The sequence below is a fragment of the Nycticebus coucang genome, chromosome 9 (genome assembly GCF_027406575.1).
Source record: "Nycticebus coucang isolate mNycCou1 chromosome 9, mNycCou1.pri, whole genome shotgun sequence".
NCBI classification, from domain to species: domain Eukaryota; kingdom Metazoa; phylum Chordata; class Mammalia; order Primates; family Lorisidae; genus Nycticebus; species Nycticebus coucang.
Window position 1 is genome coordinate 1,895,625 of NC_069788.1, and position 13,346 is coordinate 1,908,970.

The following is a 13,346-nucleotide window of genomic DNA, read 5'->3' on the forward strand; positions in this document are numbered from 1 at the left end:
TGTTAGCGGCAGGAAGGAATGGATATGGCAGAGCATGGAGGTTTTTTCTGGAGGTGGAAACACTCTGTATGGATGTATGATATGATCCCAGGGGAGTCGTGTCATTACCATTTGTCTAAAGCTGTAGAATGTTCAACACTGACAGGGAACGGTGGTGTGAACTGTGACCTCCAGGGGACATGATGTGTCCCCGTAGGCTCCTCCCCAGCTGTAGCCACTGTGGCATCTCACAGGGATGCTGATCAGGGGGAGCTGTGCACATGTGGGGCAGAGGGAATGTGGGAAATCTCTGTACCTTCCATTTAATTTTGCTATGAACCTAAAACCGCTCTTAAAAAATAAAGCCTCTATTGCTTAAGCCCAAGAGTTTGAGGTTGCTGTGAGCAGTGACGCCACAGCACTCTACTCAGGGCAACCTCTTGAGATTCTGTCTCAAAAAAAAGCCTCTTTTTCTTAAAGTCTGGACATATCCCTTTCCCCTGTGCACACTCCGGTAAAGGCCCACTTGCAGACAACTGTGAAAAGTACCTTTTGCTAAAGTACCTGAGTTCAAGGACTTTCTGAGAGAGTTTCTGCCTGCAGGCTTTGTTAAGCCCCAGCTGCTGGAGCCCAGCCTGGACTTTCTGATTCAGTTGGTCAGGGAGGGGCCTGAGAATTGTATTCCTAATAAGACACCAACTGATGCCATCCCTGGTTTGGGGACTTTGGTGGCAGAATCTCAATGTTAGAGCCACTCCTAGATGTTTAGGGTAGCATTCTGAATTCCCACTCCATGGTACATTCTTTCAACTTGATAAATCCTCAATCACATTACAAATCTAACGTAATATTTTTTCTTTCCTGGCCAGCATCTTTAGGATCTATTTCAATTCTCCAGACTTGTGTCAATTAACGTCTTCCAGATTCAGGGGAAAAACACGGTTAAATTTGTTTTTTTGGTTTTTTGAGACAGAGTCTCACTTTGTCACCCTGGGTAGAATGCCGTAGTGTCACAGCTCTCAGTAACCTCAGACCCTTGGGCTCAAGTGACTCTCTTGCCTCAGCCTCCCAAGTACCTGGGACTATAGGCACTTGCCACAACACCCAGCTGTTTTTAGAGACAGGGTCTCACTCTGGCTCAGGCTGGTCTTGAACTGCTCAGCTCAGACAATCCACCTGCTATGGCCTCCCAGAATGCTGTTATTACAGGCGTGAGAATCTGCACCCAGTTTTATTTATTTATTTTTATTTTATTTTATTTTATTTTTTTATTAAATCATAACTGTATACAATGATATGATTATGGGGCATCATACACTCACTTCATAAACCATTTGACACATTTTTATCACAGTGGTTAACATAGCCTTTCCGGCGTTATCTCAGTTACTGTGCCAAAACATTTACATTCTACATTTACCAAGTTTCGCAAATACCCCTGTAATATGCACCACAGGTGTGATCCCACTGATTCCCCTCCCTCTACCCACCCCCCCTTCCCACTTCCCCCTATTGTTAATACCCAATGTACACAGCCCTACTATGAAACTAATTTGGGACTCTCACATGAAAGCTATAACCCAGCTACAACTGCACCCAGTTTTAGATCAACATGAATAATTTTTTGTATTAATAAGTCCCGTGCAATATCTGGACATACTTATACTAAAAATTATTTGTTGTTTACCATTTAACTAGGTGTCTTTTCTCTTGCAACTCTTCTGCCAACATAAATTTGCAAAATCTTGCAATTCTTTTGGCAAAGAAAGTGGGTCAGACCTCCTGGGCCAGACTTTGTACTTGTCCCCCTGGGAATTGCTGGACTCTAAATCTCATTATAGAATCGGTGAGTAGGGCAATGGAGGATGAGGAGACTCATCATTGCCTCCTGAGACCTGGGTTGACACAGACCCTAACAGCCAGACAGGCCCAGCCTCTCCAGACAGGTGGGAAAGCTGCTTCCAGCAGGGAAGCTTGTTTTTCTTTGAATTTACTAAGTTTTCGCCTTTCCAGTTTTCCTTCCAAATGAATGTCCTCACTTTCACAAAAGAGACCATGATGGAGCTGTAAATATTGATATAATTAACTCACATACACTACATTTCAGCAACTCGAAAGGTTAGAATCTTATCTGACTTTCAAGTCTGACCACTGCAAATAGTCTTCATTATTTCAGGGCAGACAGAGAACCACAGTCAGACGTGCCTAAACCAGTCCTTCAAAGCTCTGTGATGTCTTTCCCTGTTAAACTCCCAGGAGGAGTCAAGAGCACAGCCCACCCACAGCTGGGTCTGCCTCACCCCCTCACGGTGGTCTGTCCCTCCTCACCCCCTCACCGTGGTCTGTCCCCCCCTCGCCCCCTCACCGTGGTCTGTCCCCCCCTCGCCCCCTCACCGTGGTCTGTCCCCCCCTCGCCCCCTCACCGTGGTCTGTCCCCGCTCGCCCCCTCAACGTGGTCTGTCCCCCCCTCACCCCCTCACCGTGGTCTGTCACCCCTCGCCCCCTCACCGTGGTCTGTCACCCCTCGCCCCTTCACGGTGGTCTGTCCCCCACTTGCCCCCTTGCCCCCTTGCCCCCTCACGGTGGTCTGTCCCCCCCTCGCCCCCTCACCGTGGTCTGTCCCCACTTGCCCCCTCACCGTGGTCTGTCCCCCCCTCGCCCCCTCACCGTGGTCTGTCCCCCCCTCGCCCCCTCACCGTGGTCTGTCCCCCCCTCGCCCCCTCACCGTGGTCTGTCACCCCTCGCCCCCTCACCGTGGTCTGTCCCTCCCTCGCCCCCTCACCGTGGTCTGTCACCCCTCGCCCCTTCACGGTGGTCTGTCCCCCACTTGCCCCCTTGCCCCCTCACCCCCTCACGGTGGTCTGTCCCCCCCTCGCCCCCTCACCGTGGTCTGTCCCTCCCTCGCCCCCTCACCGTGGTCTGTCCCTCCCTCGCCCTCTCACCGTGGTCTGTCCCTCCCTCGCCCCCTCACCGTGGTCTGTCCCCCCTTGCCCCCTCACCGTGGTCTGTCCCTCCCTCGCCCCCTCACGGTGGTCTGTCCCCCCTTGTCCCCTCACCGTGGTCTGTCCCCCCTCGCCCTTTCACGGTAGTCTGTCCCCCCTCGCCCCCTCACAGTGGTCTGTTCCCCCTCGCCCCCTCACCGTGGTCTGTCCCCCCTTGCCCCCTCACAGTGGTCTGTCCCCCCTCGCCCTTTCACGGTAGTCTGTCCCCCCTCGCCCCCTCACCGTGGTCTGTCCCCCCCTCGCCCTTTCACGGTAGTCTGTCCCCCCTCGCCCCCTCACCGTGGTCTGTCCCCCCTTGCCCCCTCACCGTGGTCTGTCCCTCCCTCGCCCCCTCACCGTGGTCTGTCCCCCCTTGTCCCCTCACCGTGGTCTGTCCCCCCCTCGCCCCCTCACCGTGGTCTGTTCCCCCCTCGCCCTTTCACGGTAGTCTGTCCCCCCTCGCCCCCTCACCGTGGTCTGTCCCTCCCTCGCCCCCTCATGGTGGTCTGTCCCCTCTTGTCCCCTCACCGTGGTCTGTCCCCCCTCGTCCCCTCACCGTGGTCTGTCCCCCCCTCGCCCCCTCACCGTGGTCTGTCCCCACTTGCCCCCTCACCGTGGTCTGTCACCCCTCGCCCCCTCACCGTGGTCTGTCACCCCTCGCCCCCTCACCGTGGTCTGTCCCTCCCTCGCCCCCTCACCGTGGTCTGTCACCCCTCGCCCCTTCACGGTGGTCTGTCCCCCACTTGCCCCCTTGCCCCCTTACGGTGGTCTGTCCCCCCCTCGCCCCCTCACCGTGGTCTGTCCCTCCCTCGCCCCCTCACCGTGGTCTGTCCCCCCTTGCCCCCTCACGGTGGTCTGTCCCCCCTTGTCCCCTCACCCCCTCACAGTAGTCTGTCCCCCCCTCGCCCCCTCACCGTGGTCTGTTCCCCCCTTGCCCTTTCACGGTAGTCTGTCCCCCCTCGCCCCCTCACAGTGGTCTGTCCCCCCTCGCCCCCTCACGGTGGTCTGTGCCCCCCACCCCCTCACCCCCTCACAGTGGTCTGTCCCCCCTCGCCCCCTCACCGTGGTCTGTCTCCCCCACCCCCTCACGGTGGTCTGTCTCTCCTCACCCCCCTCACGGTGGTCTGTCTCCCCCACTCCCCTCACGGTGGTCTGTCTCTCCTCACCCCCCTCACGGTGGTCTGTCTCTCCTCACCCCCCTCACGGTGGTCTGTCTCTCCTCACCCCCCTCACGGTGGTCTGTCTCTCCTCACCCCCCTCACGGTGGTCTGTTTCCCCCACCCCCTCACGGTGGTCTGTCTCTCCTCACCCCCTCACGGTGGTCTGTCTCTCCTCACCCCCCTCACGGTGGTCTGTCTCTCCTCACCCCCCTCACGGTGGTCTGTCTCTCCTCACCCCCCTCACGGTGGTCTGTCTCTCCTCACCCCCCTCACCGTGGTCTGTCCCCCATCACCCCCTCACCGTGGTCTGTCCCCCACTAGCCCCCTCACGGTGGTCTGTCCCCCCCCACCCCCTCACCCCCTCATGGTGGTCTGTCCCCCCTCGCCCCCTCACCATGGTCTGTCTCCCCCACCCCCTCACGGTGGTCTGTCTCTCCTCACCCCCCTCACGGTGGTCTGTCCCCCCTCCTCACCCCCTCACCGTGGTCTGTCCCCCACTAGCCCCCTCACGGTGTTCTGTCCCCCCCCACCCCCTCACCCCCTCACAGTGGTCTGTCCCCCCCCACCCCCTCACCGTGGTCTGTCCCCCCTCCCCCCCTCACCATGGTCTGTCCCCCCCACCCCCTCACCATGGTCTGTCCCCCCCACCCCCTCACAGTGGTCTGTCCCCCCCCACCCCCTCACCGTGGTCTGTCCCCCCTCCCCCCCTCACCATGGTCTGTCCCCCCCACCCCCTCACCATGGTCTGTCCCCCCCACCCCCTCACAGTGGTCTGTCTCTCCTCACCCCCCTCACGTCGGTCTGTCCATCCTCACCCCCTCATGGTGGTCTGTCCCCCCCTCACCCCCTCACTGTGGTGTGTTCCAGCCACTGCCTGCCCTTGTAAGCTTCACACCAGGCGCTCTTTTAAGAAAAGAATAGGTGAAAAGTAGTTATTTTGCTCCTGCATAGCACAGACCTACAAGGATCCAGTTTTCCAACAGCTGGTCATTGCTGCCTCCAAATCTCTAATCCAAAACACTACACTGGATGGTTTTGAAAAGTCTGTTTTCTGCAGTCACTTCAGGTACCAAATACCACGTTTGTCTGTTCAAGGAGAAGCCACTCCACATATTCTAAATAGAAAGAGACTTAATGCAGACAATTGGGTGCTTATGATGTTATCGGAAGCCCATGGAAACGGGTTTGAGGCCCGGCCTCCTGCAGCAGCTCCCAGAACAAGTCCTCAGACTGAAGAAGGGCCCTGAGGACAAGCGGACTCTGCTGCTGTCATCACTGCAGCCTCACAGCACCAGGCGGCTGAGAACGGACCCCCTGTCCATACTCCAGGCACTAGGGAGTCACATCAAGTGTCTGCGACCTCAACTGCTACCCTCAGAGCCCAGGAGAGTGGAGAGTGGTGTGCTGCTCAAGGGAGGTTTCCTACTCCTGTGACTTGCCTGTCACCAGCCACAGCTGAAGGGACACAAGGAGATGGTTCTTGCCTCGGTTTTACCATCCGGATTTCCAGATCTGTCTAATTTGCAGAACTGAATCTGTGAGCCCCGGCTTCATGTGACTTGAGGGTGGGTGAGCGGATTAGCAGCAGCAAACCCAGTGTTCCTGGAGCTTCTGCTTTTAGTGGGGAAAGATCCTTGCCCCTTTGGAGTTCAAAGCCAAACATACCTGACTTTCACGTGGGGATTTTACCCATCAGCCAGGTAGGGAGACGCTGCTGTTCCCTGCTTGGCGGACCCTTTCTTCCTCTGCTCTTGTGTCTGAGCTTCTGCCACCGACCATCTCTGGCCCTCTCCTTGTCTGCTTTCTACAAGCAGCTTTGTGGGAAAACCTGTTCTCTCCGTTAGGAAGAATCCCAGGTCCTTGGTGTCAGACTCACCTTCTGAGCCTCGGTTTTGCACCTCTGAGTATTTGTAGACACTGAAACTTAGCTGTTGTATCTTACCTAGAACTCAGAATTTCTAGAGCTGAACTTGAAGCACACCCTTGCTAATCTCCTTATTTTTGTTGGTACATGATGTGTCTTTAAAGCCTCACCTCACATGCCTTCCAGTTCCTCATCCTCAATCCCCAGCAGGCTGGAAGGAGGCCCTGCTCACTGACTCGCCCTGTGTTCCTGCACCAAGGCCCTTGTTCCATCTGTACTTCTGCCTCAAGAATGGTGGATTTCATTTCTTTAAGCTCATTCAGCCTGGGATTCTTCTTGCTGGCTGTCCTGGCAGCTGCTGAAATGCCGTTCTGCTCTACTCTATGTGGACTTCATAGCAAGCTCATGATAAGAGAGCATTTTCTCTTTATAGTAAAATAATAACCATTCAAGACTTAATTTTTCTGTTTAATTTTAAAATGATAGTCTGTTGGATAACTTAGGAGCAGAGCATCTCAAGGACCTCACGTCTGGAAAGTGGCCAATTGTTTGTGCTCACCGCATTCTAGTCCTCCAAGCCCTGTATTTATAGTGCCGTGACAACTGCTCTCATTAAAGTGACATCCAGGAGATAGATGCAAGGTGGCCTGTCCTAATGGTCTTGAGGCAGGAATATTTTTTGTTTGTTTATTAGAAAATGCTAGGAATACCTCGTGGGTGAATGTTAATCAGGGGCTTCACAACCAACACTTTACATCTGCTGGGATCCATGCCAGGCTACACATCTTCCTTCACAGGTGTTTATTGACGTGATAAAACTCTGACTTGTGAGTAGTTTCCACGTAGGAGTTCTTCATTTATTCCTCTGAGCTGAGATTCCTTTTCATTGGGTTTCTTTCCTAGGATAGTTTGTTAATACTAGTATCACCAGGGTAACTTACCACGGCTTTGCAAAGGTTGATATTGCAGACATCAAATTTGATCGTTTCAGATACTGAATATCAACACACGTTATCTTTAATATGATAGAAAGGTAGAGCTTCGTTTGGGGGCAACCCATCCCTCTGTGAGAGTGTGAATTTCCCTAAGCAGTGGGCTATCTCTAAGGGGACAGGGCCCCTCATTGCTCTGCCTCTATCAGTAAAACAGTGAGTGTTGCCTTTCCCTGTTGGTACCACTGTTACAGAAACAATTATAAGATTATAACCTAAAGCCACAATTATGAATCCTAACCATTTTAAAAGCATCCGGAGGAGACACAAAAAGAGTTGTTTAAAATGTTGGAGTACTGTTTCTAAATGGAAATTGAGATGATTTGGTTTGATTTATTTTTTGTGTTCTTGCTGAACATCTGACTCAAAGATGTAAAAGTAGGTTATACTATAGAGAAGTAATTCAGGTATTTGGAAGATATGTGAAGATTGTTTAAGAAGAAAGAAAAAGGCCATGAGAAGGAGCTCATGCCTATAATCTTAGCACTTTGGAAGGCTGAGGCAGGAGGATTGCTTGAGGCCAGGGGTTCAAGACCAGCCTGGGTCAAAAATTTAAAAATTAGCCAGGTGTGATGGTATCTACCTGTAGTCCCAGCCACTTGGGAGGCAGAGGCAGGAGGATCCTTTGAGTCTGGGAGTTTGAGGCTACAGTGAGCTATGATTGTACCATAGAACTCCAGCTTGAATGACAGAGAGACAGCCTGTCACAGAGAGAAAAGTATGTTTTACCAGAATAAGTCTTATTTTCAAATTTTTTAACTAAAAATGATTTGTTCCCTTATAGCACCAAGAGTTTATGTATAGTGCTAGAAAACAGCATAGAGTGGATAAAGAAAATATCCTTAGATTTGTTCATTTTTTAAAAAGACTTTTCTCTCAAATCTTAACAAAGAGAAAACAGTATGTGTTTGTTTTCTTGATCTTTTTGCTTCCCTTAAGTACCCTACAAGGAGGTCCATGTGAAGAGTAAAATTACCCAGACTGTCAGTGGAGACAGTGAGCAGCCTCTGGGTGATCAGTCCTCTGCATAATTATATATTATTAACCTTCCCTTGAGAAAATTAAAAGTACTTCTGAGGTAGTAAGATTACATACTGAATGAAATAACTTTCAAGTATGAGAGAAAATAAAAATAGCACGTGTTAGCCATGTGCAGATGTAATGAACTTAAAGGGAAGAAGCTGGTGCATCAGACCCCCGGAGCTATTGCAGACGCCGCCCGCTGTGTCCATCACAGTGTGCACTGTCAGCGAGTGCACAAGTCAGTGGCTGGCGGACGGAAACCCTGTTAAAGAACTGGTTTTCCTCAAAATGTGTGGAAACTGGAATTACACTGGCACTGCAGCACCTCAGTGACGGCGGATTCTAGTCTTGGGAGTGAGAAAGTGAACAGTGAAACAAACATCTCTGTTTTTCTGCCTCAAAAGCTAAAAGTTGAGAAGGAAGATGTAACAGTGGAAAGCTGGAGAGGAAACACCACTGTTTCCTAATGAAAAGACACATTGTAATGTTTAAAGAAAAATGATCTGTGACCAATGAAAACAAGTCTCCATTTATGCAGAATGTAGATTTAAAGAATTCTTTAACTCAGGAAGGTTGATAGTTTATTGCTTTATGGTATATCAGTTGTTTATAGTAAACTAAAAAGAAAATAAAAACTCTATGAAATGCAGTTGTAACTTTTGAGATTGTCAGAAAAAATTGCTGTTTTCCATGACAGAATATCAGGACGTAAGGGTCATGAATTTAACCTGTTGGGACAGTTCATGTCCTCCTCTCCTTCAACTGTTTGCAGCATCTAATTTGTTTCACGTGAGACCAGAGATCATCCTTGAACTGCCCGGCCTCCCCTTTGCTCAGCTGCTGTAAGGCTGCATGTGGGCTCCAGGGCCAAGGGTTTCCATCAGACCCTAGGTTTTAGGTAGTAATGTTAACATAGCTTAGAAGAAAATAGAAGATAATACTCTTCAAATTGCTTATTTCTTTATCTCTTCTAGAGAAATTTTTTGAAATGAAGAAAGGACAATGTAAAGATGCCCTAGAAATTTACAAGCGATTTCTAACAAGAATGACTCGCGTGTCTGAATTTCTGAAGGTGGCAGAGGTAAGGAACGTTAAGTTTTGTTGGGAATACGACTTTTCAGATACCAAGTCCTGTTTCTGGAGTATGGAACAGTATAAAATGTGGCGACCTTCTGCCCCAGAGTTGCAGCGTGACAGGCTGGAGGTGATACACCCGGCTACCTATAGCTCAGAGCTGCCCCCAGGCGCCTCTGTCCCACTCAGGGGGTCACTGTGCATTCAAATCAAAGTTGTGTGGATAGCGCGCTTGCTTGCAGCTTTGCAGCATGGCTGGCCCTCCCGTCCACCTACGCCCGTCTTTTACTGCGGGAAGTGCCTCCTTTTTATTCCACTGTTGATTTGCCTTTAAAAAAGCCTGACGTGGTTCTTAGTGTGAAATCATACATCATAAATTCTGACATCTTTACTTCATCAGTGACTTAAATACAATTAAAAATCAAAACAAAGCATAATTCATCATCTGACGTCTGTAAGTTATTTTGTAAGGGTATTTCTTTATAATTGATCACAGTAAATGTGTACCACACAGTTGGTTTTCCTGAGGTTATCTGTAAGTTGGTGTTTTCTCTCATGAGAACCAGTTATTAACTCATACAGGCACTGGAAATTATGATACTGTTATTGTAGTCCTTTGGCAGGATGACAGAAGGGCTTTTATCTTACATGGCAGCAGATTACGGAAGACCAAGCTGAATGCTATGTGTCGTGTGAAAGAGGCTCTGAGGCTTGGCACCAGGCACAGTGCTATGGGTGTGGGGTGCTCAGGGCATGCTCTGGCTGGTTTTTGTTTTTGGTGTTTTTTTTTGAGACAGAGTCTCCCTCTATCGTACTGGGTAGAGTGCCATAGCATCATCACAGCTCACAGCAACCTCCAACTCCTGGGCTCAAGGGATCCTCCTGTTTCAGCCTCCCGAGTAGCTGGGACTACAGGCACCTGCCACCACGCCCAGCTAGTTTTCCATTTTTAGTAAGGATGGGGTCAAATATTAACAATAAGCAATCAGTAGTACAGAAAAGCCAGAGTAATATTTCTATGGAAATATTCACATTTCCCAAAAGAAATTGCTTGAAGTATGGAAAAGTTACTGTGCCTGAGATTCTTACACTGCAGACAGTTAAAACTTTGTAAAATTGTGGTTTTACAGGTAGTAGGCATTTCTGCTACACACTTTTCTTTTTTATGGAAACAAGTTATTCTTAGCTTGCTGTTCTGTAGTAAGTATAGAGTTGTAGGAGTTCTGTCTCCCAGAATACCTCACAGACAGAAAGTGATGAGATTTTCTGATCGGCTCACCCAGCCCTCCAAGTGTGTGGTGGGTCAGAAGTTCACAGCAGGAAAACACAGCATGGAGAAAGAATTCCATTTAGTGGAATTCTGCAGAATCCTCCATTTAGTGGAAATACATCACCTTTTTCCTAAGTAACTTCAGTGTTAAGGCTCCACAATATTTTCATTTTTTTCTTTTTTTCTTTTATTACTATTAAGTCATATACACATAGATCATGAATACATTTATGCATATGTGGGGTACAATGTGTTGATTTTTTTATACAAAATGCATCTTTTATAAATATTAATATATTTTTTTTTTTTTTGTAGAGACAGAGTCTCACTTTATGGCCCTCGGTAGAGTGCCGTGGCTTCACACAGCTCACAGCAATCTCCAACTCCTGGGCTTAAGCGATTCTCTTGCCTCAGCCTCCCAAGTAGCTGGGACTACAGGCGCCCGCCACAACGCCTGGCTATTTTGCAGTTTGGCTGGGGCTGGGTTTGAACCCGCCACCCTCGGTATATGGGGCCGGCACCTTACCGACTGAGCCACAGGCGCCGCCCTATAAATATTAATATTTTTAAACAGATCATCTAAAGAGGTATTAAAATGTGGATGTTAATAGAATCAAATTGCATCAGTTTATAACTTCTACGGTTCGTAATAATAGAAGTGAGTTTAGGGAGGTGGCAGTGGCTGAGTTCAGCCATTGACAGTAAAGTCTGGAATTCTAGATTCCGACGTAAGTTGATCCAGAGGGACGAGGGCAGTGTGTACCAGGTCTCAGGAGCAGCTGGCTGTGCTTCCCCCTTCTTCCGGGACAGCATCTACAGACATCTTCGTCACACTGGCAACGGTGGCTGCTAGAACCCAACAAGGAGAGGCAGGGACAGTGCCAGACCTCTCAGGGTGCAGTGACATGCCCCAGCAAAGAATTGTCCTCCCCAAATGCCAGTCGTGCCCCGGCTGAAAAACCTGCCATAGAACAGACAAAAGACAGAGGGCAGTTCAGCGTTTGACACACCGCAGACTTTCAGTCTCCAGTTTGCCTCCTGGTCCTGTAGGCCCCAGCACTTTGCTGCCACGAGTCCATCTGTGGGATAAAAGCACTTCATTTCTGAAGGAGAGAACTCTGCTTTAAACCTACTTTGTTTCTTTAAACCTCTATTTTATTATTTTTTATTTATTTATTTTTTTTGCATTTTTTGGCCAGGGCCAGGTTTGCCCGCCACCTCCAATATATGGGGCCAGCGCCCTACTCCTTTGAGCCCCAGGCGCCGCCCACCTCTATTTTATTATTGATATAAAGTTGATAGAATTGAACTTATAGCTTGCATTTTTCCCCAACTTTTTACTTTTGATAGTTTTCAAACCTACACAATAATTGGCATAGTATAATGAACACATGTGCTCTTATTAATCACATCTATTAATATTTTTCCATATTTGCCTTTACTCTGTTTTTTCTCTCTCCCTCACCCTCACACTACCAAAATTACCATTTTAAATATGCTTTTGCCCAGTCACTGCACTTCCACAAACAAGTGGTGTAGATGCCGCCACACGCACGCAGAGTGGGCCGTGTGGCAAGGCCTGCAGTGGAGAGAGACGAGCAGCTTCAGTGTCCGCTAATAGATGATTCATTCTATAAACTGTAGGACAGGAAGTGCTGTGCACCTGCTTTAAAATGAGGATATTGGCGTGGACGTGTCTCTAAGATACGTTGTTAAGTAAAAAGTGTAAGTATGTATGATATGCTATTATTTGTATAAGAATAGGGAAATAAGTATATATTCCATATTTCCTTTAATGGAATACATAAAGAAACTCAGGAGGGATATGTAAGAAACTAACAAAGCGGGTCTCTGTATGGGCGAAAGCGTGGGAAGGATGCCCTGAGGGAGTTGATAAAGCTAAACAATCAGCCCCTGTCCAGAGGATTCCTGGGCATACCTAACTATTTAAATTTAGTCTAAGCAGTGTTTTATGTTTTTAGCTCTCATTAATCATGGAGGATATATTTAAATTCTATGTTTTAATTCATTTTCTTTTTTTTTTTTTATTCTAGTAAAATTCAATATATTTCTTTTTTTTTTTTTTTTTTTTTTTGCAGTTTTTGGCCAGGGCAGGGTTTGAACCCGCCACCTCCAGTATATGGGGCTGGCGCCCTACTCCTTTAAGTAACAGGCACCACCCTCAGTGTATTTCTTACATCTATATATGCTAATAAAATCATGCTCTATTATTTCACGTGAAGAACTGCATATAACTGTATTGTCAAAGTGAGATCAGTGTACAGGGTATCCATAAAGTTCATGTGCAATTTTAAATTGCACAGTATTTTAAATTGTACACGAACTTTATGGCCACCCTGTATATATTCATATATATATAAGAGAGCAATTATTTTATGTCAAGATTGAGCTGTTGTTTTAACTAATTATATAAGTGATCTTCCATTAAATGAAAAAAATAGTAATTACAAAAATTCCACTAGAGGCCAGGCACAGTGGCTCATGCCTATAATACCAGCACTTTGGGAGGCCAAGGTGGGAGGATTGCTTGAGGCTAGGAGTTTGAGACCAACCTGAGTGACATAGCGAGACTCCTATTTGCACAAAAAATTAAAAATTAGCCAGGTGTGTGGTACACACCTATAGTCCCAATTTCCTGTCTCCCGAGACAGGAGAATCACTTAAGTCCAGAAATTTGAGGCTGCGGTAAGCTATGATCACACCATTACACTCCAACCTAGACGACAGAATGAGACTCTGTCCCTGAAAAAAAAAGTTCCATTAAATAATGTCTCATTGTCTCATTTTTTTAATCCACAGCAAGTGGGTATTGATAAAGGTGACATCCCTGACCTCACTCAGGTAAGTGACTGTCTCAGTGGGAGATTGAGTATGTGTGAAATTATTACTCCATGTGTTGCTATAGATGGGAGCGTCTTGTAAGCACTTAATGCATTGTAAATTTAGTCTTGCTGACTTTCTTGGAAATTATTCTACCTACAC

General features: G+C 48.2%; 1 protein-coding gene across 6 annotated transcripts in view; it reads left to right on the top strand.

Moving 5' to 3' along the window:
• The window catches only part of SNAP91 (synaptosome associated protein 91), a 177,004-nt gene that overhangs the window by 73,671 nt on the left and 89,987 nt on the right, over positions 1-13,346 (top strand). For all 6 annotated transcript variants that reach the window (XM_053602336.1, XM_053602340.1, XM_053602337.1 and 3 more), the window contains exons 8-9: positions 8,974-9,080; positions 13,164-13,205. In XM_053602336.1, the coding sequence (XP_053458311.1) occupies positions 8,974-9,080; positions 13,164-13,205 (149 nt within the window). The remainder of the gene's footprint in view (positions 1-8,973; positions 9,081-13,163; positions 13,206-13,346) is intronic.